Source organism: Zophobas morio, unplaced genomic scaffold (genome assembly GCF_036711695.1).
Source record: "Zophobas morio isolate AGI-343-1 ecotype UQ-CSIRO unplaced genomic scaffold, CSIRO_AGI_Zmor_V1 ptg000044l, whole genome shotgun sequence".
Taxonomy (NCBI): Eukaryota; Metazoa; Arthropoda; class Insecta; order Coleoptera; family Tenebrionidae; genus Zophobas; species Zophobas morio.
In genome coordinates, this window is record NW_026972149.1 from 9,310,335 (window position 1) to 9,331,460 (window position 21,126).

Here is a 21,126-nt window from a genome sequence, read left to right on the forward strand (position 1 = left end):
GTAAATAAATATGTTCAAACGTTTTTAATACTTATCTTATTGAACAAATACATTGCACCAATATAAACCAAAAGTGATGATAAAAACACCACAGGAATGTCTCATTTAATTGTGACCAAATTTTGTTAGATATACACAAAGTGCTTACTTCATAGGTACTTTACCACATATGTAAAAAATCGCAAAATAATACATACTCCATGTTTTAATCCACTTATCTTTATAATATATCTTTCTATACAAAATAGCAAAATTCAGTTAAATGAAACATCTTTTACACGATTATGCAACCCGTGCTTCACCAACTGACGTGACACGGTGGTCACATATCTAATTACGTTACTTATAAATATACCATGGGTTCATTTAACTCTACCATCTTCTCCCGCACTTGCTTCAGATTTTCTAGCAACACGTTCACAGTATGTGGAATCATAGTAACTTTTTCATTCTGTCCGTTGATGGTTAAATCCAATAAGACACAATTAACTGACTGATCAATTTCAGTACTGACTTTTTCTAAGGGATTAACTGTAACAAATTCACACAGTATAAAAGCTTGTTGATTTGTATTATATACCCCTCAATGATTGTTTTCTATAATGACTAGTTAGTTCTTCACAGTAATCATCAACTACTCTCTTCACTGATGTACTGTGCTCCCTAGGAAGCCCCAATTGTTGCAACTCACTATGCAGAGTGCTACTGTTGCAGTTAAAACGGACAGCAGAGGTTATAATAAACGATAAACATGCCACGCAGGTTTTAAGATCAATGTCTGGGTCTAAAAAAACACACTAGTAGTGTCATAAAAAAGTAACTTCTAGTGTACCTAATTTGGATTCGGTGAAGAGTTTTTCAGCTTTAGTGGTCTGAAAGAAAAGTGAGCTAAAATTTGCGTTGGTACATTATATAGAAGCTTACATCCACTGGTGGTTTAATGGTTCCTTGGACTACAATTTGGGCTAATACTTTCAATTTAACTGATGATAACCTAGAAAGGGTGTAGATTTCCGCTAATACCCAGTCGGGACAGTCCGCTTCTCCACAGAAGCGAAATTTCTAGGACAAAAAACTTGTAGTTGAAATATTAATTCTAGTTTTGTTTTTACCATTTTCACTTGTTAAGTTTTGTAAACATACAATATAACCTAGGAATATAAGTATAGATAACTGTTTGGGTGTGTTTTACAGTTTATAGGGATCGGTAATGAGTTGTGGCGCCATCTACTGTCTTTGTGGGGTAATACTGTTTCCAAAGCTGTGGTTTCGTTTTGTTTGTTTTCCACTTTTACAGAATGATGTACAGGAATTAATAATAGACATATTGGGAAATAAGTGTTTATTCCATTTAAAATTACACTGGTTTAACTTGTCAAGATATGTGTTACGTAACGGTATGTCGTAGGTATAATTATTAAGTATAAATAATTGACATATTTGGCCGTCACTAGTAAAGTTAAATAACAACAGTTGAGTATATTGTTAAGGGTAACAGCTTACAGCACATATAGTGAAAAAATCTTTATTAAGTGTATTTAAAGTTTTAATTTAGCAACAGTTTATATAACAAAGTAGGACTACATGTTTATAATTTATTTCGAATTGGTATAACTGAAAAGTACAAGTGTTTCGTAAGTAGAGTTTTTGTAACGATTGTAAAATTTGCAACAATTTGGTCAGGGATAACAACGTTGGTACTGATACATTATCGTTGGAAACATGCATCGTAGATAATATCACATAATAGCTTAGCGTTCAGTATTAATAAGCACTGATTAATATACAGGGCATTTAAAAAAATATCGGTTTACGATGCACTGCAACATTATTGGCGCTTTGGTTGTCAGTTCGCTAAAAAATGGCTATTTAGCTAGCAAAAAGAGATATAAATGTACAGAAAGCCTGTTGATACCCTGTATCATGAAAGGTCAGAAATAAAAAACTCAGGACGTTGCAAGCGCCCGGGAGACACTGTTTAGTAATGTTATAGATACACTGGAAAATGTTCAAGGACAATTGCAACTAGAGTTGCACCAATAATATTCCGCATCTGTCTTTATACAAAGGTAATTAAAATTTAAACATTTAACAACGTTTACGTAGAATTTCAAGTATATAAACTTTCAATCACTGTGTCTAAGGCCAACAAAATTTTGTACAAACCTTATATTACGCCTTAACTTTAGAAGCGAAAAGTTGGAGAAAAAAATCCAATTTCCATAATCGAACTACCCTACAGTACAGTTGTTTGGAAAATACACACAAATCGTGTAATAGTAGAATCCTGCAGAGGAAGACAAACCAAACAAGAAAGAAACGAGAAAATAGTATTCCGAAAACCTCTAACGTGAGTAAATTGGTCAAAAAGCTATAGAAATCTACCCTAAGTTGCTAAGCTTTGGTACGGATAACATTTTCAAACGAACGACCTTATCAATCCGGCTATTATTAAAATGATCATCATTGGCAGAATTGAGCATTTCCCTTGCGAATTGATCTTGAATTTTTGTCGATACTTCTCCAGCAGTTTCGAGGCCTCATCGCCCGGCGGATTTAAGCACTCAAATTCGCAGCATCTCTCGCCCACACGAAATTCCTTGCAGAACTGAAACAAAACCATCAAAATCAAATTGCTGTACACAACGACAGACTTTATTACACGAGCACTAAATTAAACGGACTATACTTAATACATAAAAAATGCAGATGGATACCCAGAAGGTTTACTATAGCACGCGCTACTAAAAAATTTATTAATCTCGAGAGGAACACCATGGAATTTCTTTACAAAACGTTTATGAGTGCCAGAAAGATGTTGATTTAAGGCTTCGGCGCACTCACCTAAACGCCCTTAATCACAATTAGACCGGCAGATTAAATTACCCACACTGTACGCGATAATGGATTTTTAATTAAAACGCACTCCCCGGACCGTCTCTTTAAAAATATATATTTGCCGAACAAGAACTGACGTATTCACGAGTGACAAACGGAAATACTAATCAGGAAAACGTCATTTAAAAAGTGAAGTCAGTCAATTACTGGAGTACAGTAATAAAAAAATTCGACAACTATCCATAAACAGAATTGTAATAGTCGCGAAGTGGAGGACCTACGTTGTGCTTAGGATACAATATACAACGTTCTGATAAACAAATCTAGCCCCGATGTGTTACTTTTAAAGTCCATCAAGTGTCTTTTTTATTTTAAGGAATTCAAAATTGACCAATAGAAAGGTACGTGTAGATATCGGATCAAGGAACTGTTACATAATAATGCAAAAACACGACAACCGCCCGAGTTTTGTTGCATTCTTTTGGTGTTGCTTCGGTGACATCATCCGTTCGGTACCAATTCATGGCCGATGATGGTGTGACGTAAACACGAAACAAAAAAGCATCTACCTACTCGATCTGTCGAATTTATTTGCCTCGAGGGACACATTTATGTTAGACCCAACTAGAGAATTTTTTCAGCTACTTTTTGTTATTTATTCACTTTCATCTTGATTTCGTTACATAATTTGAATTTGAGACTCGAACCTGTGACGACTTTTTTTTCTAAATGATTGATTAGTGTGGAATGTGGCTTGCAAATTAATAGTGATTGAAAAAAATTCAATACGGGTGTGTATTTTTGGTTGCGGTACATTTTGATATATGGTGCGAAGCGGATAATTACGCGGTATTGATTTCACATTTACTAAATAAGTATAAATTTAATGGAAGCTGTGGACTTTCGATTAGTCAGTTTAAAAGGCAGTTGCGTTCGATATCCCCTACGCTTCTTTGGCGTCTTGTTTTATTATATATTATATTCATGAGGCACGATCTCTATACCTCCCACAGGACCTCCCGAGACACCCCGGGTAATGGCTGATTATTTAATTGGCCCTTCTCTGAGTAGACCCAAAGTATATCTTCATTTTTAGCCCTGCAGTCCAACTTCGTGACCTTAAAGACCCAAACCCGCACAACTTCGCGCACAAATTGACCCTTATTGCGCATTATATATGTATTGATAGGTCCATCCATAAATAATGTCTTATAAATGTAGACACGTCGTATAAAACGCAGCACGACGAGAAAATATCGAACATTTATGGTTGTCAAAAGTCAGAAAATGTTGTCTTCCCTGGGAATTACCGAAAACGAAAGTTTCTCCAATATTGATATTGATTGCTTGTGAAATTCTTGAGGGTAGTTTGCAAATGAATTTGCCCTGATAATGTCAAATTAGTAAAGAATTTTACTCACGTAAGGCGGATCGCAATAAATCGCTTTACACCACATAGGCTCCGAGTGATAACAAACGCACATCGTGCACACCGCCGGACCGGGGACATATAGTAGGCCATGAGCTATCGTTTGTCCTTGAAAATCGGTGCAGTCCTCTTCTATGGCTCCTGAAAGAAAAGACTCAATAAAAATCGAGAAACTTATCGCGGGAATTAATGGTAATGAAGTCAGCGGTATGTATTATCATCTTCTAATTAAAACTGCTATAAAGGCGGTCGTTTAAGCAATCATGGATGCAATTGCTCTACCATGCAAATGTGGCGCGTTCGCTGTTTCATGCCATTGTCCCAAATTATATTCTCATTAGCTAAAAGGAGACGTAAGCCTCGGAAGTGTCAACAATTACAGTTAAATTTACGTTGGATGTGACTATAGCCACAGAAGTCATCAATTTAACAAATGGAAATAATTCGTGCATACTCCAGTAAAATGTCATTGTTGCAGTTGTCCGTGCTGTGTTATTAAAACGTCACTGTTGATTCCATTTCAAACGCTTGCAATAAACATTTAGCACAATTGTTTCACTCATAGAATGAAAAAAAATTACCTGCTTTTATAACAAGAGGGTTTGCCGATTTATTTGCAGAAATTTGGCCGATATCTGGAAAACAAGAATTTAGTATATACCGTATTAAGTGGATTCAGACCCAAAACCAGTTTCACCGATTCAAGAACTGGTTTCAGAACATCAGAACTGGTATAACCTGTCCAAATATGCTATTTGGATTTGAATCCATGTTGACGTACGGAACAAAAATTGAATAAACGTGCTGTGCAGTGTGCGGCTGTGATTAGATGCCCCACAAGTGCATTTTACGAGCAAAAATTCCGAATTCCGCTTAGAAAAATTCGTTTATAGCCCTATTCGTATTTACGCTGCTTGGAAATTGTACCTCGGACCGAATTAGTGATAAATATGCGATATGAGAAGGTTTCCGCATAAAAGTAACACTAAAGCGATCGTAAACCTTGACTGGAATATTTTATTGTATAATTTTATATTCATGGTGAGAACAGTGCTTAAACTGCTATTGTAAAATATGAAAACCGGTGTTCCTTGTTGCAAACCTCTTGCAATAATAAATTATCCTCTTGAATTTGTAGTATGTGTCATAAAACAATGAGAAGCTTCCTCCTCGTAGTCCTCTTATCAAGCAACAAGCTAATACTTGAACACAGAACAACAGTATTTATCAACTTCTGTCGCTCTTCAACTAAACCACATTCTTGAATTTTTTACGAGCACCGGCGCATCCACCATTTTTCCTTATGAAAATATTATCGAGTGAATTAGTCGCCGAAATTCACTCGACCCGGATTATTTTTTGTTTAAGAATGTTTTACGAACTTTCTCGAGAGAACTGTCAGCTATTTAAACAGGTTAGTGAGCGAAAGAATTTGAAAATTGGAAAGCACAATCAGATTTGCAAGTCCCACACCAGTAAAAACAAACTGAGCGGAAAGAACCCGTCCTAAATTACTGAAGAGCATTACGGTGGTTTTTGTTTGCCTTTCAGGCCCCACGTGGATTAAAAATGTGCTGAAAGCCGCTTCGATTGAAAGATACCCACTTCGGATTAAAGTGACGTCACGGTAAAGTGACGTCACTTTGACGTGTGGTTAAGCGCGAAATATACACAATATGATTCACCTTCGACCGATATGTTTACAAGCGGACGCAAAAATTGGAACCGTATTGTCTGAACTGAGTCATCAAACCTCATCGGCGAGGGTGGTCCGTATTTTCAATTCGATCTCCAAGATTAGAGTTTGCAGGCGGGCTCAATCTAAGATACAAGTAAATTTATGTTTCAACTAAATTCTTAAGGAATTTGGCAAAACTAAAAGTAAACTAACTTATAACAAATAATAGCCTAAGAGCTAGGGACCGATTTACTTTGTATATTTCAGTAGTCATGAAAATCAATGGGGAAGGTCTACCTACCGAATAAGAAATGCTTATTCTGGCTATACATTACTTATGCAGATTTTTATGGAAGCGTACTTTTAGGACTGAATGTGTTCTTAACTTTTTTTGTAGTATTAATTAAACAGAGAGCCAAAAGTGAGGTTAGAGTTTGCCACCACAAAACAATAGGCACAATAAGACGAATACGATTGTGTGCTGATTAAACAAAGTTAATATCGCCTGCTCGAGTAAATTGGCGATTGTGATAATAGAATTCATTATAGGATTATGGAAACTAGTTATATCAAGGATACGGTTTTCAATATTTGTGGTAATATTTGTAGTAAATTTTTGATAGGTTGACTGTAGTTTTAAATAAATCATACTAATGATCTGCTTGCTGTGTGCTATTCTCTTTATTGAAGATTAGAGGACTATACTCGTGTAATAACGATAATTTACGATGTGTAACTATTGGCAAGTGAATAATATATCGCAGATTTAATGTAAAGTCCGACTGACATAGAATGACAGCTGTGTTTGAGTAATGATCATTTAATGAAAAATTAGGAGCTATATTGGAGCAGCGATACAAACTGGAGTGTTGTGTGAAAAAATATACTTAATTATTTGTGGTATTTGTCAATTAAGACAATTAAGACAATAATTCGTATAAATTGCAGATCCGTTTACGTAACACGGTGGCAACGTTTGGATGGAAATAGAATAGTGTACAATTCCGTAATGTCTAAAAACGCTTTCCTTTTTAGCTTGTTTCGTGGATTTTCCAGAGCCGTGGAGATTTCCATGTTCACTTCGTTTGAGAGACGTAAATACTTGTCTCATTTCTTATCCTGCTTTTTACACTTCTTTTCTTTTCGTAGGTTTAGGTGTGAGCTATATAGTGCTAAAAGCTACTAAATTACATTGTGCAAGCGTACACTCGAAATATATTTTTGTACAATACTTAGTCAATTTACCTTGACAGCTGGTAAACGATTTAAATAATCACCAGATGGTTGCGCTTTATTCTCTAAATTACCAATAATTTTTTTCTGACATTTCTATCGAAACACTTATGCAACATTAAATTGCATTATGATGGTAAATAATTAAAACCTACAATGTTACCATTTGCAAAAATGTCAATGGCGTCACAAGCGATAAATCAGGACGTCCAGGTTTTCGAAGTCCATTACAACATTTCCGAGTGTAAAATGACTTTCTATTCAAGGTCAGAACGAAGGCGCTGTAACCTCGTAATTTTCGCTCTTTACATAAGAAAGGAAAGTTTGTGCATCCGATATTCACACTATAAATAACGAATCTAGATCGCACTCACAAATTTTACGAGCGGATCAATTAAGATAACTCGGTTAATGTGATAATTGCGATCGCTTAGCCGGATCGACGTGCAGAAGCGTCGACTCGACTGCGCCTCGCGCTTATGACATGTTAGCACGGGTGGAAATCTTGACTTATGTGTATACACTGATAGTGTAAACTAGGTCACTTTAAGCTTCACCCCAAAATGACGAATGCGCTAAGCCATTGTTTCCTCTTATCAAATTCGCGTGTGTCAGGATGGGAGTTGTGAAGTTAGCAGGAGTTCGAAACTTTCCCCAGCGGTGGAGTTATTTTCCAGATTTTAAATTTCCACCAGTAAAAATTGACTAACTGATGCCAGTTACGTTATGAGTTAATTGTACTGTGAAAATACTTAATGCAAACGCTTTATTGCAGACGTCATAGTTTATCGATTCACCACTGGCAACTCTATACCAAAGCATAGTACCTGCAATGCGGAATCATGCTCGATTTTCGCTCGTAAAGAATACACAATAAGGACTAAAATCGCATAAACGAAACTTGCATTCATGTTTAATAAATGCTAAAGGCTTTTGTTCAATTTCTTTCGAGCGTTTGATGTTTTAAGGAAATTAAAATAAGACCCCGACGATAAATATTACGTTCTACGGGTTTACAGATCGTTGAGATAAAGGTTTGCGAGGTGTGTATAAAGTTTCCTCACCTTTGGATACAATTTTGTTTAAAGTTTTATTTTTATAGTTAAGACTTTATTACCGCGCGCTTTTATTTTTCGACAGAGACCGGATTTCCCTCCGGGACGCCGCATCGCAACAAAACGCAGTTTCTATACTATTTAATTAAACTCAACCACAATATGCTATACAATATGCACGCATATATAATTACAAATTTACGTCTACTTTTGCAACTACAGGTATAAATAGACATCATTTTTGTGCTACATGAACATTAATTACTTAGTGCAATCTAAGTAGTATGCCATACACTCCGAGGACAGTTTTAACGACATTTAATTAATATGGGGTATGTTATACGCTTTAATTAAGGATACTTAAATATACCTACACTTGCTTTTGATGCGAATTTATAAATACAAATTTAACACCAGTTCGTGTATCATGTAGTATACACACTGCCACGATATGCTATACACTACAACTATGTATTTATATTTGTAGTTATTCAATATTTAGTAAGTGTCCATCTGTTTCTATTTTGCCGCAGTATGCAAATATGTAAATGAACGTCGATTTTCATCAAGAATTAAATTCTTCCGCACGTGTGTGTATTTTAGGTTTATTTTAAATGTTATTATTCATTCTATATTCAGATCACGATCGCTCATCGTTATTCATATTCGCGCTTTTTCATCTCTTTCGTGTTAGACGCCAAGGCACCGCTTGATAAAGTAACTGTCTTTATTTTTATCCTCGACTTTATCCCCAACAAAGTCTCGTATTTATATATGTGTACAAGAAAAAAGGATAATTATATTTCGTAAAACGTAGATACCGTCGGATTTAAACGGTTACCGAGTTATTCGAACAAAGGGATTTGTGTTTGCTTTCATCTGTAGCACATAAAGTTCATCAAGTTTTGAGATATCGATACGATATTACCCCCAAGGTATAACTGTCTTTGTTTTGGAGGTTATTAAAGAATCATCAGGTTTTGACTAATAGGTCGCTGCTAGAATTGAGGAAAATGTTAATGGAGGTTGAAAAGATATCGATAATCGTGATATTTAAGTATATTCACGTGTACAGTAGGTAGATATTATCATCAAGCTTTATTAACGTCTGGCTTTTTAATAAACTATCGATCGTTACGTCTCGAATAAAAATATTTATGCACTAAATACAAACGAATGTTTCTGTTGACCAATGCAGTGGTTGCATCATACTGACGGTATCGACGTCGCGACGCCTCCACATGACAATATATAATAATAATAATAACTTTGTTAGCATCCAAATCTCAGTTAGACTGTTTTTGGCTAGGCTCATCATTATCTACTTAAGTTAAAGGTTACAATAATAAGTATATAATCAAATATGTAATAAAAACTACTTTTATATGTCGTGACCTGACATTATCGTGTTTTTGTTGTTACATTTGTGTAGCCCGAGAACATATTTTTTATTAAAATTTATCGATCGTGACGTCAAAGGTAGTTTTCGATTTGTGACTCGTTTAAGTCTAGACACATACATTTTTCCGTTTTCCTCGATATCGATTTTTATCTCATTCTCATTACTATTATTATCCACAAAAAAGCTTTAAAGTGAAAACTCCCACATGTCACCTGCACGCAACGTGAACCTGCAGGTGAAAATCCTCCATTCGCGTAATTACGAAAACCCTAATTAGAAAAGAATCGATTACGAGATAATCGATAAGGCCCACCGCACTTAATAATACGATAGTTTGGATAACGCCCAAAACTTATTACAATATTTACTGTTTCGACCAAATATTAGTTTTGGCTTGGGAAATGTGTCCGTGAAATTCTCTATCTACAGAAGCTGGAACTTGTCCTCATAAAATAAATAAAAGCTCGGAAAAGCTTGCGGTGGGTGTGTGGCAATATTTTCGTGACTTCCTGATACTCGAAACCGGACCATTCCATGCCGTTCCAGGAAATTGACCGAAAATTCGCACGTTATCGGGAAAAGTCGATCGGCATCGATTGCCGAGATAATCGACGATTAGTATGTTTTGACGAAATTGGGTGCAATAAAGCAACTGCGGGTTTAATAACATGGGATAAATGAGTGAGATAATCGATAGGAAAGGGGCGTTTGTCTGGAACGGTGAGATGGTCATTGTGAAAATCGACGGAATAAGTGTGTATCTAGTAGTATAAAGCTTGTAACGTAAGCGATAATTAATTTAAGATGAATAGGTAGTTGGCCGTGGAATTACAAACGTTGGCAGAAGATAAATAAAACAGAAGAAGAAACGAGGCACAGATAAATTACAATACATAGACAGACCTAAGAACATCGTTTATGTTTACTAATAGTAAGTCAATAAGACACGAATCAGATAATTGATAACTTTCTCAGATGATCGATACAAGTGTTTGACTAATCCTAAATACTGTAGTCACTTCTAAATACTTACTTCTGAAAAATGTTGTAACTGTAATAATCAACTAAATAATAGAATATAAATAGGACTGGTGGAAAGTAAGATAATCGATACTATTTTGAAGTTGAGTGAAAAGAACGTAAACGACTGGAAGCGAACAATTAATTTCGCTAGATAGGATGGTAAGATAAGCGGAAACATTAATTCTGTGTTCAACTAAAAGAGCTTAAATAAAATACAAAAACAAATAGACTAGGGATAAATTTTTAGTACGGATGCTTCTAAAATCGGCAGAATGAAGTAATCGATGATAAGATCTTCACATCAGTAAAATAATATATAGTGAAGATATTGTTGCTCACTTTCAAGGCTAATCATTCCTTGAGGCGTTAAACAAATACGATAATAATCGATGTTATTTTAAGATAATCGATATTATGGTTGGCGTGAAAAGGATAATCGATTAGACACCGCGCCTATTATAGTGGTCTAGTAGGTGAAATAAATGAGATAATCGATGTAGGGTCGTCAAGTCTCAGTCGGAAATATAGTCGTTCGAAAGTAATGACTGTTGCAGTCTGTGCATCGTTATCTGAAATAAATGTAACATTTGTGGGACAAATATATTGATTCCGTCTGTGTGAACTTTTTCGACGGACGAAATGTGTTATTAAGCAATTCATTGTCACCATGCTATTCATAAATCGGTCATTATGAAAATGAAATAATTTCTTGCAACCTCTCACTACACTTGACTGTAAGAAGCTTTGTTGGAAATAAGCGGTGGGCTTGCGTAACAAATTGCATTCGTGCTTAATACTGGAACAAGAAATCGCACGTTAGCCTTGACCCTTTTCAAATGTTTTATTGTGTAAATGGAAAGTTGCCAAAAGCTCGCTTCTTTATAATCCATCTGTGAAGATTTGAGCTTGAACGGAACGGAATTCCGGGCATCATCGATTATTTTCGACAATGTGAACGTTTTCACCTTTATTAAAATTGATATAGACTAGTTAGACTAGTTATAACACAATAGGTCAAGGTTCAGCCATACCCGATTAGTTTCAATAAAATAATGTCCGTAGACAGAGGCATCGGTCTTCGTTAAATTTTTATCATTTCATTCCATTTATAAACGCGTTAACTTCGAGAATAGAGATTTATGGTAAAATGCAAAGCAGATGCGAAGAATGAATGACAAATACGAGCTGCTGGGGAATTTTATTACGCGCATTATGAGGAATCGGCGGAAAGCTTACGTTAAATTGCACTTGCAATGGAGGCATTTGGGAAAATTTAAGCACAGCAAGGTGCAGAGAAGCTAAATTATTTGATATTTTTCGGTGAAGCTGCGACGAAAACGTGCAACTATTGTGGGTAGAAAGAAAGAATGCGCAAAAACACACACACATGAATTTAAATTTGGACCCCAATGTGGAGGAGGAAAATAACGCGCGATTAACGTCCTATAGCTGGCGCCGGATTTTTACCCATCTTTGTCATTCTCGTGCGCCAACTTGACGACATTTTTGTTTAACGCATCCTGGCATTTTCGAGTTGGTGTTTTTGTCGGAGTAAACAAGTAAAAGTTGACAATGTCATTGGGTGTATTTATCAAAATTAGAAGTAATTGTACCGGTTTGTGCTTTATTAAAACTTGGGTGGAGATAATGGCGTGTCTGACGTAAAATTTGATTCTCTTATTGGGGTTTTTGTCAAAATTAATAACGGCTCTCTGTTTGGCCTTATTTAAGTGTCGACTTGCCACCCGCCACAATAACAATAATGTTTCGTTTACGCACCCTCATTTTACTTTGTCACGCGATGGAAATACTGGAAAGTTCCCCGAATCTGCGATAATCTCGCTTAATTAAAAAAATTCTCCGCTAAATTCGGCGGTATTTGTTTGATCATTTCGAACAGGCTTTGTTGGTTTTGGCAAACAAGCAGGAGCATTCATCAGAAAAATGTGACCGCAGATTTTTCCGAAACATTTGGTCCATAATTGCGGAAGTCGAACAAATGAAAAGTTTGAGCGCGGTGACGGATCGTTCTCCTTCCACGTGACAGCAAAGGCCAGATTTGATTGCAAATTGGGCGGGTGAGCCTCAAGCATTGCGGTGCAACATTTCTCGCGTAATTGGACTGTCTGGACAATTATTAATGACATTTTTATTTCGCCGTTATTAGCTAATGATGGTCGTGGAGGATGCATAAATCACACACACGACTAAAATGAAATCGTGCAATTGCTCTAAATTGGCGGAGGCCGGATTTTTAAGCGATTTGCGTGCAGTGGCATGCACTTACCCGTAAAGGTGGTGAGGGTAAGTAAAAGAATCCCGAGAAAAAGCGTCATGCCGAACCATCGATAGACACGAATTCAGATTTTGGCCATCGTGTGCGGCACTTGCTTTAGCAATGACAGTTTGAACAGAACTGTGCGGCACGCGACTCTATCACGGAAAGTGGTGAACTGTTTGAATTTTTTGCTAGACAGAGAGGGAAGAGCTGCGGATAGTAGGGATACGCTAGATGAACCACGACGCCGGAAAACCCATTCTGGTTTACTTTCGGGACTAAAGTTTGTGGACTCGTGCATCGCCCGGCGCATCCACCACAATTTAACCGGATTTTCCCAGACTTTCTCGAACGGGAAAACACTGATTTTCGTTTCACCAGCTTACGAAAATACGGACACCGGTCCGGTGCGAACCTGACGGCCACGCGACCCTTTTGTGATATCACTGCAGATAATAGAGCAATTTGCTTGTTAAGTACAGTGCCAATAGCTAAATTCAGTTTAGGGCGTTGCGAAATGCATACGAGCAAGGATCTAATTGTTTAAAGAAAACTGCTACTAGCAAGGGTGAAGCAATCGATGCGCTCTCTAGCGGTAGAAAGTTTAACTAAAGAAAAGAACCAGAAGGAAATTACCGTCAGTAATAGGGCGTTCGCTAACACTGTCAACACACACTTACTATCAACAACTGGACGGTTGCAGATGACTGTAATACAAAAAAAACTAGAGTTCAAGGAATTCTACATTTATAACCTTAAATATTTTTAATTAGGTTACTTGATATTGTCAATCTTTAATGTGTATTGTAAAAACTAAATTTGAATCCTTATTTGTATAAAGAAACACAGTTATAGTTTTTTTTTCAAAAATCGGCACGTCAAACGAAAAATCAAGACCGATTCATGAACCCTGAACTGTCAGTACAGAAATATGTTATAATACGTGTCGAAAATTGCAAAACTGACTTCAAGACACATGTGTTCTAACCAACAGTTTATGGGTGGCGGGCAATTCAAATCCTCACTTCTACTTGCTCCATTATAGCCCTAATGATGAGAACCACCCCTATTTTGTGTCCGCACCTACTCTGACGACTGTCCTGATTTTTCGATTTCGAGAATCTGGGCTTGGTCAGCAATACCTTCGAATGGTATCTGGTACACCTTAACCTTACCTTCACGTTGGTGGAGACGGTTTAAAATAGATGCAACTTTGAGTGAATCAAATCTTGCAGTCCGTGAACTTCACGGTTGCAAATTCGGAACCTCGCCTCGAGCAGAACCGAGCTATTCGGGTAAGTGAAAACTGGAGCAAGAAGGATGGGTCGGGAGGAGCGGTCGGTCGGAGAAACGCTAGTACTCTAGGTAACGAAGGGTCTAATCCCTTGAACTAAAGTCTGCAGGAAATTTCTGAGTTACCCTTATTAGCAGTGTAGGGCTTTGAACTGGGAGGTGAGAATGATAGGTGCTTACCATTTCCGACATGCATACCAAACAGGAATTGTGGAAACCTCAGAGCTGTACCAACATAAATTTAGGGTTATAATTGCTTTAATTTATTTTTGAAATATCATGCGTGTCGTCTCTTGCTTCTTAGATTTAACTTTTTTACTTTTGATTGTATACTTTGTACTACACTAAAGTGTTTATATATGCAGATTCAAACACTAAAACACTTTCAAGGCATACTTTCATATTCAGGGACTACACAGTTAGCGTGCACTATGTTAATCAGATTGGAGTTCAAACTGCATAACATTAAATGGAATCTGCAAACAGAGAACACATTGTTGGTATCGTCTTTTCCGATTATTCGTGTGTGACTTTTGTTTTTGGTCTAGTAAATGGAATTTTGTAATCGCTGTAATAATAATAGTAATAATAATGATAATGTTTGTGTTTTATATTTTTTGGCACTTACTAAACATTGTCGGTCATTTTTTAGTCTAAAATAAGCCGCAAGGCTTTAAGTTTTTTAAATCCAGTCCAGGGTTAGAGACAACTCTAGTGGATTCTTTTAATGATGCGAGTGAGCGATATATATTTTTTGCTGTCATTAGCGACGATCTGCTCCAGGTATGTGAACAAGTTGATCTTTTCTTCTTGGCCTTCGAGATTGTAGATAAAGAGTCGTCCGGCTCCGTTAATAATTAAAATTGCATCATTAACTGGTAAAATAAATGACCACTTTGTGTCGAAATAATGGACCTTGTGAAATAATGTGTGAACTGTATCAAAATAGTAGATCAAGTGTTGATATGTGGTGCAAGATCGGAGCGATACTAATTAGCCTGTGAGGATGGTATATGATCGATAATTTGGGTCAGATTACCTCAAAAGTGTTTGTTACATAAACAGTTACAAGTATTTTGGGTGTATCAGCAGAAAAAAGCAAATTTATATAACTAGAATATATAAGATGTTTCCAAATAAAACCGAAGCAGGTTCTTCCTCATACTCGCCTCATATATTTTCTGGTAAAGTATTCGTTAAACTTATACATAAGCACCGATTTGTGTTTTGGATGTACCTTGTAAAACCGCTCGATGAATGAATGTCTTCTCTCAAACCCTTTCTCTTTCGCACTACCTATATAAAGCGATCTTCACATTTCAGCCTTTAGTTTCTTCGCAAACTTTAAGCAGTGCATCTTTTGAAAAATGTGCAAATTATTTGCAATAGGTAATTCACTTAGTGTTAGTGATCATGTGTGTGCGTTCCACCTGGATTTGGTATTTGCCTTTTAAGCGTCTCTAAGTTTTTGGGTAGAAAAATTCTTGGGCATCACAAAAACTTTTCGTGCTCTTGGATTAGTGCTTCGTGCTTTTCCTAAATTCAGTGTGTGATCACTGTAATCGATCAGTCACGATAAAAAGCTATTTGCTTTAATTAAATGCGTGCGTTTGACATTCACCTTGAATTCACTAATTTCTTCCGAGGTGTGGATTTATGTAACTCTAAGTGTTCTATCACGACTGGTTTAGGAAATTGCCATAATAGCATAATTGATGCTTTGTTTGTAAACATAGGCGCGACCGGTTTTAATTTATGCGATTTCAAAACGCGAACGCTCAAAAAAGTGGTTTTCGAAGCTCAAAATTTTCAAAACTGACAAAATTTTGATTTTTGATTGTAAAAAGAAAATTTGTTTGTAAATTGAAAAAATTTATACCGAAAAACATGCGTCTTTGGAAATTACGAGCTTTGAGTCGTCCCGTTTTAAAATTTATCGTTCGGAAAATTCAAACAACGACAAAAATTTCCCTCAAATGTTCAAGTTTTGGCTTCTTGATTTTTGTTTTAATTAAAATAGTAAGTAATGCATTATACGTAAAATGACCAAATTAGAAATATATTTTTAGTGTATATATGTTTTCCAAAGTTATTAAAAATTTTCGTTCTTATCAGTTTCTCAAATAAATTAATGTTTGTTATTTTTATAAAAAAATGCCTGTGTGAATATTGTGCTAATGTCAGAAATTGTTTGCGTGTATGCATTTCTTAACTGTACAAGAGAGAAAATCTAAGATTTAGTTTATACACCCTAGGATAACTACATTGGTTAAAAGAAAAATCAAGAATCTCGTTTTTCATTTTGTTTTTGTTATTTTAGCAAAAACTTGTGTCTCTGGTTTTTTGGACAAAGGTAAATTATCTAAATTACTGTAAAAATGTTCTTAATGGGTTAGCGATTTCTTTCTATAATAATGTCATGACCTGAATATTTGTGGTTACATTGTTGTAGCTTCAGATAAGTGAGAGAAAGATAGAAACAGAAACCTTATTTAAATTAGTCCTGATATGTGGAGGTTAATTTCTGAGATGAATTGTTTATAAAAAGTTCAATGTAAAAAACTATACAGCAAAAAAGTAAAAAAGAAAAAATGCATATTTTACATACACTAAATTTAATATACCAGGCAAGCATTTTCTGAAAGACAACAACCACAAAATTTTCACTAAAATTAATTCCGTACATGTTTGGCAAATCTCTTTGGATTGGAATACACTTTAAATAAATAAAATATAAATATAAAAATAAGATTTTATAATAGTAACGTTGCGTAATAACTTTTGGCAATCTGAAAATCATCGAGTCAAAATTAGCAGATGTGGTGTCATAAATTTAGAACGTGTTCGACATTATTAATTATTTTCCTTGATGTTACCTAATAATACGTGCAAATCTTTCATCTGCCGCCAAATTTTCTATACGTTTACAAATTTTGCAATATTCTCAAAAAATAAGCGATATTCTTTATTGACACATTAAATACAAAACAGGTTTCACAGTTCGTGAAAATCGTCTAAGTTATTCATGTCCGTATCGAACTGGATTCATTTTTATCGCACTAGTGCGACAGAGAATAGGTGCATTTTTTATCGCACTGAGTACGATAAAGGAAGGCTTACCAGAAAAAACGTCTCAACTTCCATGTTAATAAAAAAATTGGAATTCGTAAAACCTGTTTACGACAATGTTAACGATAAAAACTGGTAAACTGTCGACCTTTGCATGCAAAAACTTTAGGTTTTTTGTTTGCGAGCTAAACCGCAGAATTAACAAAGTATAATTTTGATTGCCTAAAAAAGGTTTAACACTGCCATATGTTACAACAAATAAATAAATAAAATTTGGTTGTACAAATTGCACAAACACGATAAATAAACGTTCTGACAACGTGTCTGAAATTTATTAAATCAATAAATACCAAAATCTGAAGATCGCATTGATGCAACATTTATATAACAGTATCATAAAAAGTTAAACTATTACAAAAATTTGTAGAAATGACTTGACATTCATAAATACCGTTTTAGGTAAGTACGCGTTAGCCAATCGGAAAAAAAGGATAAAATGTAGGAAGCTACAAGTCGTAATTCTATAAAAGGTTCTTCGAACAATGACAATAGAACTTTCCTCATTTCAATATGTTCGACACAATATTTGTGAAAATCGTTTTAGACGCGTCAAAAATAGTCATTTCTTTCGAAAAACGAAGAATTTATAAAATCCGGCACAACCTTTTCATCTCGGTTCCTAGAGTAATATTTTACGAAACTAAACCTCCTGTCACAAAATTTCATCTGAATTGACCACCTTTCGCAAGCCTAAAAATTTCCGTCAAAATTTTGCCAAAACCATTAAATTATCTTATGCAAGTTATAGATTTTTGTAAGAGTTACATAACAAGCTTCGACCACTGCAGACCTCTCCAGGAAGACGAATTTACAGAGAATGTTTGAAAAATGTGATCTGAAATAGTTTGTACACATGTTGCAATATAATTATATAAAATGAATCCTTTCGAGATTTTTTTTTTTTTTTGAAAAGTTAACCAAGTATAGAAATCATCGATTTCAGATTCAACCTGATTCTTTTTTTTGCGCATATGCGTCAAGTGGAACGTTTTTTGTGGATAGTTAATTGATTTAATTAGTCAAGTTTAAGTACTTTCGTTTTTAAAGCTAAAAACCAAAAAATATTTGAAAGCTTGTGGATGCAGTCAATGCATTTTTTAGTTAAACGAAAGTTTAAGAGAATGAATAATCAAATTCGTATTAGGAGTAGATTATAGTGAGACGGTCGTTAAAAAATGAGTACTTCACCGTAATGACACCAATTAGACCTACTTAACTCATCTAGGCCAACGAAAATAAGAGTTTTCAAGCAGCGGATGGCCAGCGGTCGATAACTGGGTGGTAGCAATTATATAAGCATATTGCACTGTCAATAACCTAATTAACATAAAAACTCGAGATGCTTAAATACCATTGATAACCGGTTTAATGCTACACATAGTATAATCATCGCGAATCGTTTGACAAATGGACACTTTTACTGCAGGAATCGGGGTCACCGTCTCTTTAGATAGATGAACTTGTTCACTTTTACGATTATTGCATAAACATTTTTCGGATTTTAGTACTCCTGGTGGCAATCGGCGGTAATTGTCAGCTGTTGAGAGATGAAGAGCGACCGACGAGGTACGTCTTGCCCTACTCAGGGCTCACCGGAGGCGAGGAACCAGAAGTGGCCGATGACAAACACTACTACAAACCAAACAGGTACTAAATAAACTCGTTTGAATCCATAAACATGATCGTTTCTAGACGAGCCGAGCGAATACCGGCAACTGCTTATCAGTACGACGAGGCGGAAGAAGAGTATTACCGGCCGCAGCCGCAACCTCGTCCCAAAGCTGAAACCGAATCGTACCGGTACCAGCCCACGACGCCCTCGCACAAAGACTATGAAGAAATTTTGAAGCACAATCACCTGGTGAGGTTGAGGGTTGCTGCGAAGAAACAAAGTCAACCCCCCACACCACAGCAACAACAACAACAACAACAACAACAGCCCCAACAACCCGTGGAACAATACTTGAAAGAAGTTAACCCAACTACGAAAACTGCATACCAAAGACCGTCCAATTATTTACGGTTCAACAGTCAAAGCGCTGTGAAACAAGAACAAAGTGAAGAAACCCCTCTGAAACAACAATCTTACAGATACATTTTGCAACCTGAACTGCAACAACAGTAAGTACCGATCACGTTAACTAGGACGCCATAATTGACTGGGTTATTTATGCGACTATAATGACTCTCTAATTTATTACCTACTTTGCAAATTTTGGAAACTTTGTCAACTTTCGTTTTCTTTTTTTTTTGAATGCATCAACATGAAATCGAAAGTACACATGCTATTGAACTTGAAGATTTATTTCCCTTCTTTTACTTTTGACCTTTCGAGCGTTGCATAAGTCGTTATATATCACGTCCTTCAACTCCTACGATTGTCGAGTGTAATTCGTTTCCCCCGTTTTAGGAAACCCTATCCGCAGTATCAGTACGAACCCCAACAGGAATCACCCAAGTCGGCCCCTAAGACACCACACTTTAATTTAGTGGCGTACCAAAACGCTTTAATCGCTCAACAAAAACTTCTTGCGGCAGAAAATCAAGATGGTCATGACAGTCCGTCGAAATCCGCGATTTATGTTTCACAGAGTGTGAAGAAATCTAAAAAACAGAAAACGACACCCACACGGCCAACTAGCACCCAGCAGTACGAATACTATCCTCAAGTCCCCCCGCAGCGTCCTACCTATGCACCCGAATCTGCTTCTAGTCGGTACCAGCAACCTCTGACTCCTCGAAATGTTTACCCAAAGAACGAAAACTTCCAAGTGGAAGATTCGTTGTTGTACCCGGAACCAAAGGAGTTGGAATATCAGACTCAAGCACCCACGAGGGCGACTAAACAAAGAACTACAAGACTTCCAAGGCGGAAGCCCAAGTACCAACCTACAGAAGAACCACAGGAGGAATATCATCCGGTTTCTAAATACCAAGACGAGCAATATGATTATCAACCGAGTTTGAAATATCAAGATGAGCCGGCTTATAGAAGGCCGTTGCCTAGACCTACAAAACCGTCAAAATATGAAGATCAGGGTGATGGCAAAGATGAGTACTTGTATCAGCCCGTACCCAAGTATCAGAGGGAAAGGGAGAGTCTTCCCAGAGAGAGTCTTCCTCGAGAGAGTCTTTCGCGAGAGAGTCTTTCCAGAGAGAGTCTTTCCAGAGAGAGTCTTCCCAGAGATAGTCTTCCTAGAGAAAGTCTTCCCAGAGAGAGTCTTCCCAGAGAGAGTCTTCCCAGACGGCAACAGCCTCAATACGCACCAGAACCGGAAGTGAGACCTAGTAGATACCTTAGTAGGCAACAATATCAAGAGGAAAGCAAACAGCTTCCACAGTACCAATCTGCGGATTTGGCGTATCAACCGTCAGCCGAAGTGGCAGTGAGACAAACCGGACGAGGACCGTCTGTTTCTTACAGGCAAGAATTACAAAATTCCAGTGTTAGATATTATAGGAATTTGGGGAACCCTACAAGTTACGTTGAATAGAGTATTAATTTCTTTAGTTTTAGGGTAGTTTGTAGGTGTATACGTGGAATAACTATCAATTTGTTATTGTACCTTGATATATTTTTAAATAAATTTGTTATATCTAAGTCCATGGGTGATTAATCCGGAGCATGATGGTAGACACACACTCTAACATACTCAACACATCATCACAGCACTCTTCACTTAGTCATAGTTAACCCCCCCCCCCCGTGCATTTCGTTTTGTTTTTACCACAAATTTAATTTCTTAACTCATTTTAGGCAAACATATC

The 21,126-nt window shown here is 36.4% G+C and overlaps 3 protein-coding genes across 4 annotated transcripts; 1 reads left to right on the forward strand and 2 right to left on the reverse strand.

Annotated features, from left to right (window-relative positions):
• Positions 1-203: 203 nt before the first annotated feature.
• Positions 204-1,200, reverse strand: LOC135141485 (COMM domain-containing protein 4). The gene is made up of 5 exons (XM_064072619.1): positions 1,113-1,200; positions 925-1,062; positions 833-872; positions 581-784; positions 204-531 (listed from the first exon to the last, which is right to left on the reverse strand). The coding sequence occupies exons 1-5, from the start codon at positions 1,113-1,115 to the stop codon at positions 344-346; spliced, it is 573 nt and encodes a 190-aa protein (XP_063928689.1). The 5' UTR covers positions 1,116-1,200; the 3' UTR covers positions 204-343.
• A 133-nt stretch (positions 1,201-1,333) lies between these two features.
• Positions 1,334-13,378, reverse strand: LOC135141372 (integral membrane protein DGCR2/IDD). Of its 2 annotated transcripts, XM_064072427.1 has the most exons (4): positions 12,946-13,378; positions 4,849-4,902; positions 4,260-4,408; positions 1,334-2,608 (listed from the first exon to the last, which is right to left on the reverse strand). In XM_064072427.1, the coding sequence occupies exons 1-4, from the start codon at positions 12,992-12,994 to the stop codon at positions 2,420-2,422; spliced, it is 441 nt and encodes a 146-aa protein (XP_063928497.1). In that variant the 5' UTR covers positions 12,995-13,378; the 3' UTR covers positions 1,334-2,419. The 2 variants fall into 2 exon arrangements, with proteins under 2 accessions (XP_063928497.1, XP_063928498.1); XM_064072428.1 differs by lacking the exon at positions 4,849-4,902 and having other exon boundaries at positions 12,946-13,372.
• A 138-nt stretch (positions 13,379-13,516) lies between these two features.
• On the forward strand, positions 13,517-20,915 carry LOC135141892 (putative mediator of RNA polymerase II transcription subunit 12). The gene is made up of 5 exons (XM_064073468.1): positions 13,517-13,577; positions 13,995-14,231; positions 18,864-19,005; positions 19,051-19,479; positions 19,769-20,915. The coding sequence occupies exons 1-5, from the start codon at positions 13,517-13,519 to the stop codon at positions 20,850-20,852; spliced, it is 1,953 nt and encodes a 650-aa protein (XP_063929538.1). The 3' UTR covers positions 20,853-20,915.
• The last annotated feature ends 211 nt before the right edge of the window (positions 20,916-21,126 follow it).

Excerpts from the sequence above, each read along its gene's own strand:
- LOC135141485 (XM_064072619.1), bottom strand. Across the intron at positions 873-924 it reads CCATTAAACCACCAGTGGAT|ACCACTAAAGCTGAAAAACT; the intron begins GTAAGCTTCTAT and ends CTTTTCTTTCAG. Across the intron at positions 785-832 it reads CTTCACCGAATCCAAATTAG|ACCCAGACATTGATCTTAAA; the intron begins GTACACTAGAAG and ends GTGTTTTTTTAG.
- LOC135141372 (XM_064072427.1), bottom strand. The coding sequence starts at position 12,994 with ATGACGCTTTTTCTCGGGATTCTTTTACTTACCCTCACCACCTTTACG. Across the intron at positions 4,903-12,945 it reads TACCCTCACCACCTTTACGG|ATATCGGCCAAATTTCTGCA; the intron begins GTAAGTGCATGC and ends CTTGTTTTCCAG. Across the intron at positions 2,609-4,259 it reads TTTATTGCGATCCGCCTTAC|TTCTGCAAGGAATTTCGTGT; the intron begins GTGAGTAAAATT and ends GTTTTGTTTCAG.
- LOC135141892 (XM_064073468.1), top strand. The coding sequence starts at position 13,517 with ATGCGCTCTCTAGCGGTAGAAAGTTTAACTAAAGAAAAGAACCAGAAG. Across the intron at positions 13,578-13,994 it reads CCAGAAGGAAATTACCGTCA|AACCACCCCTATTTTGTGTC; the intron begins GTAATAGGGCGT and ends CCTAATGATGAG. Across the intron at positions 19,480-19,768 it reads CAACCTGAACTGCAACAACA|GAAACCCTATCCGCAGTATC; the intron begins GTAAGTACCGAT and ends CCCCCGTTTTAG.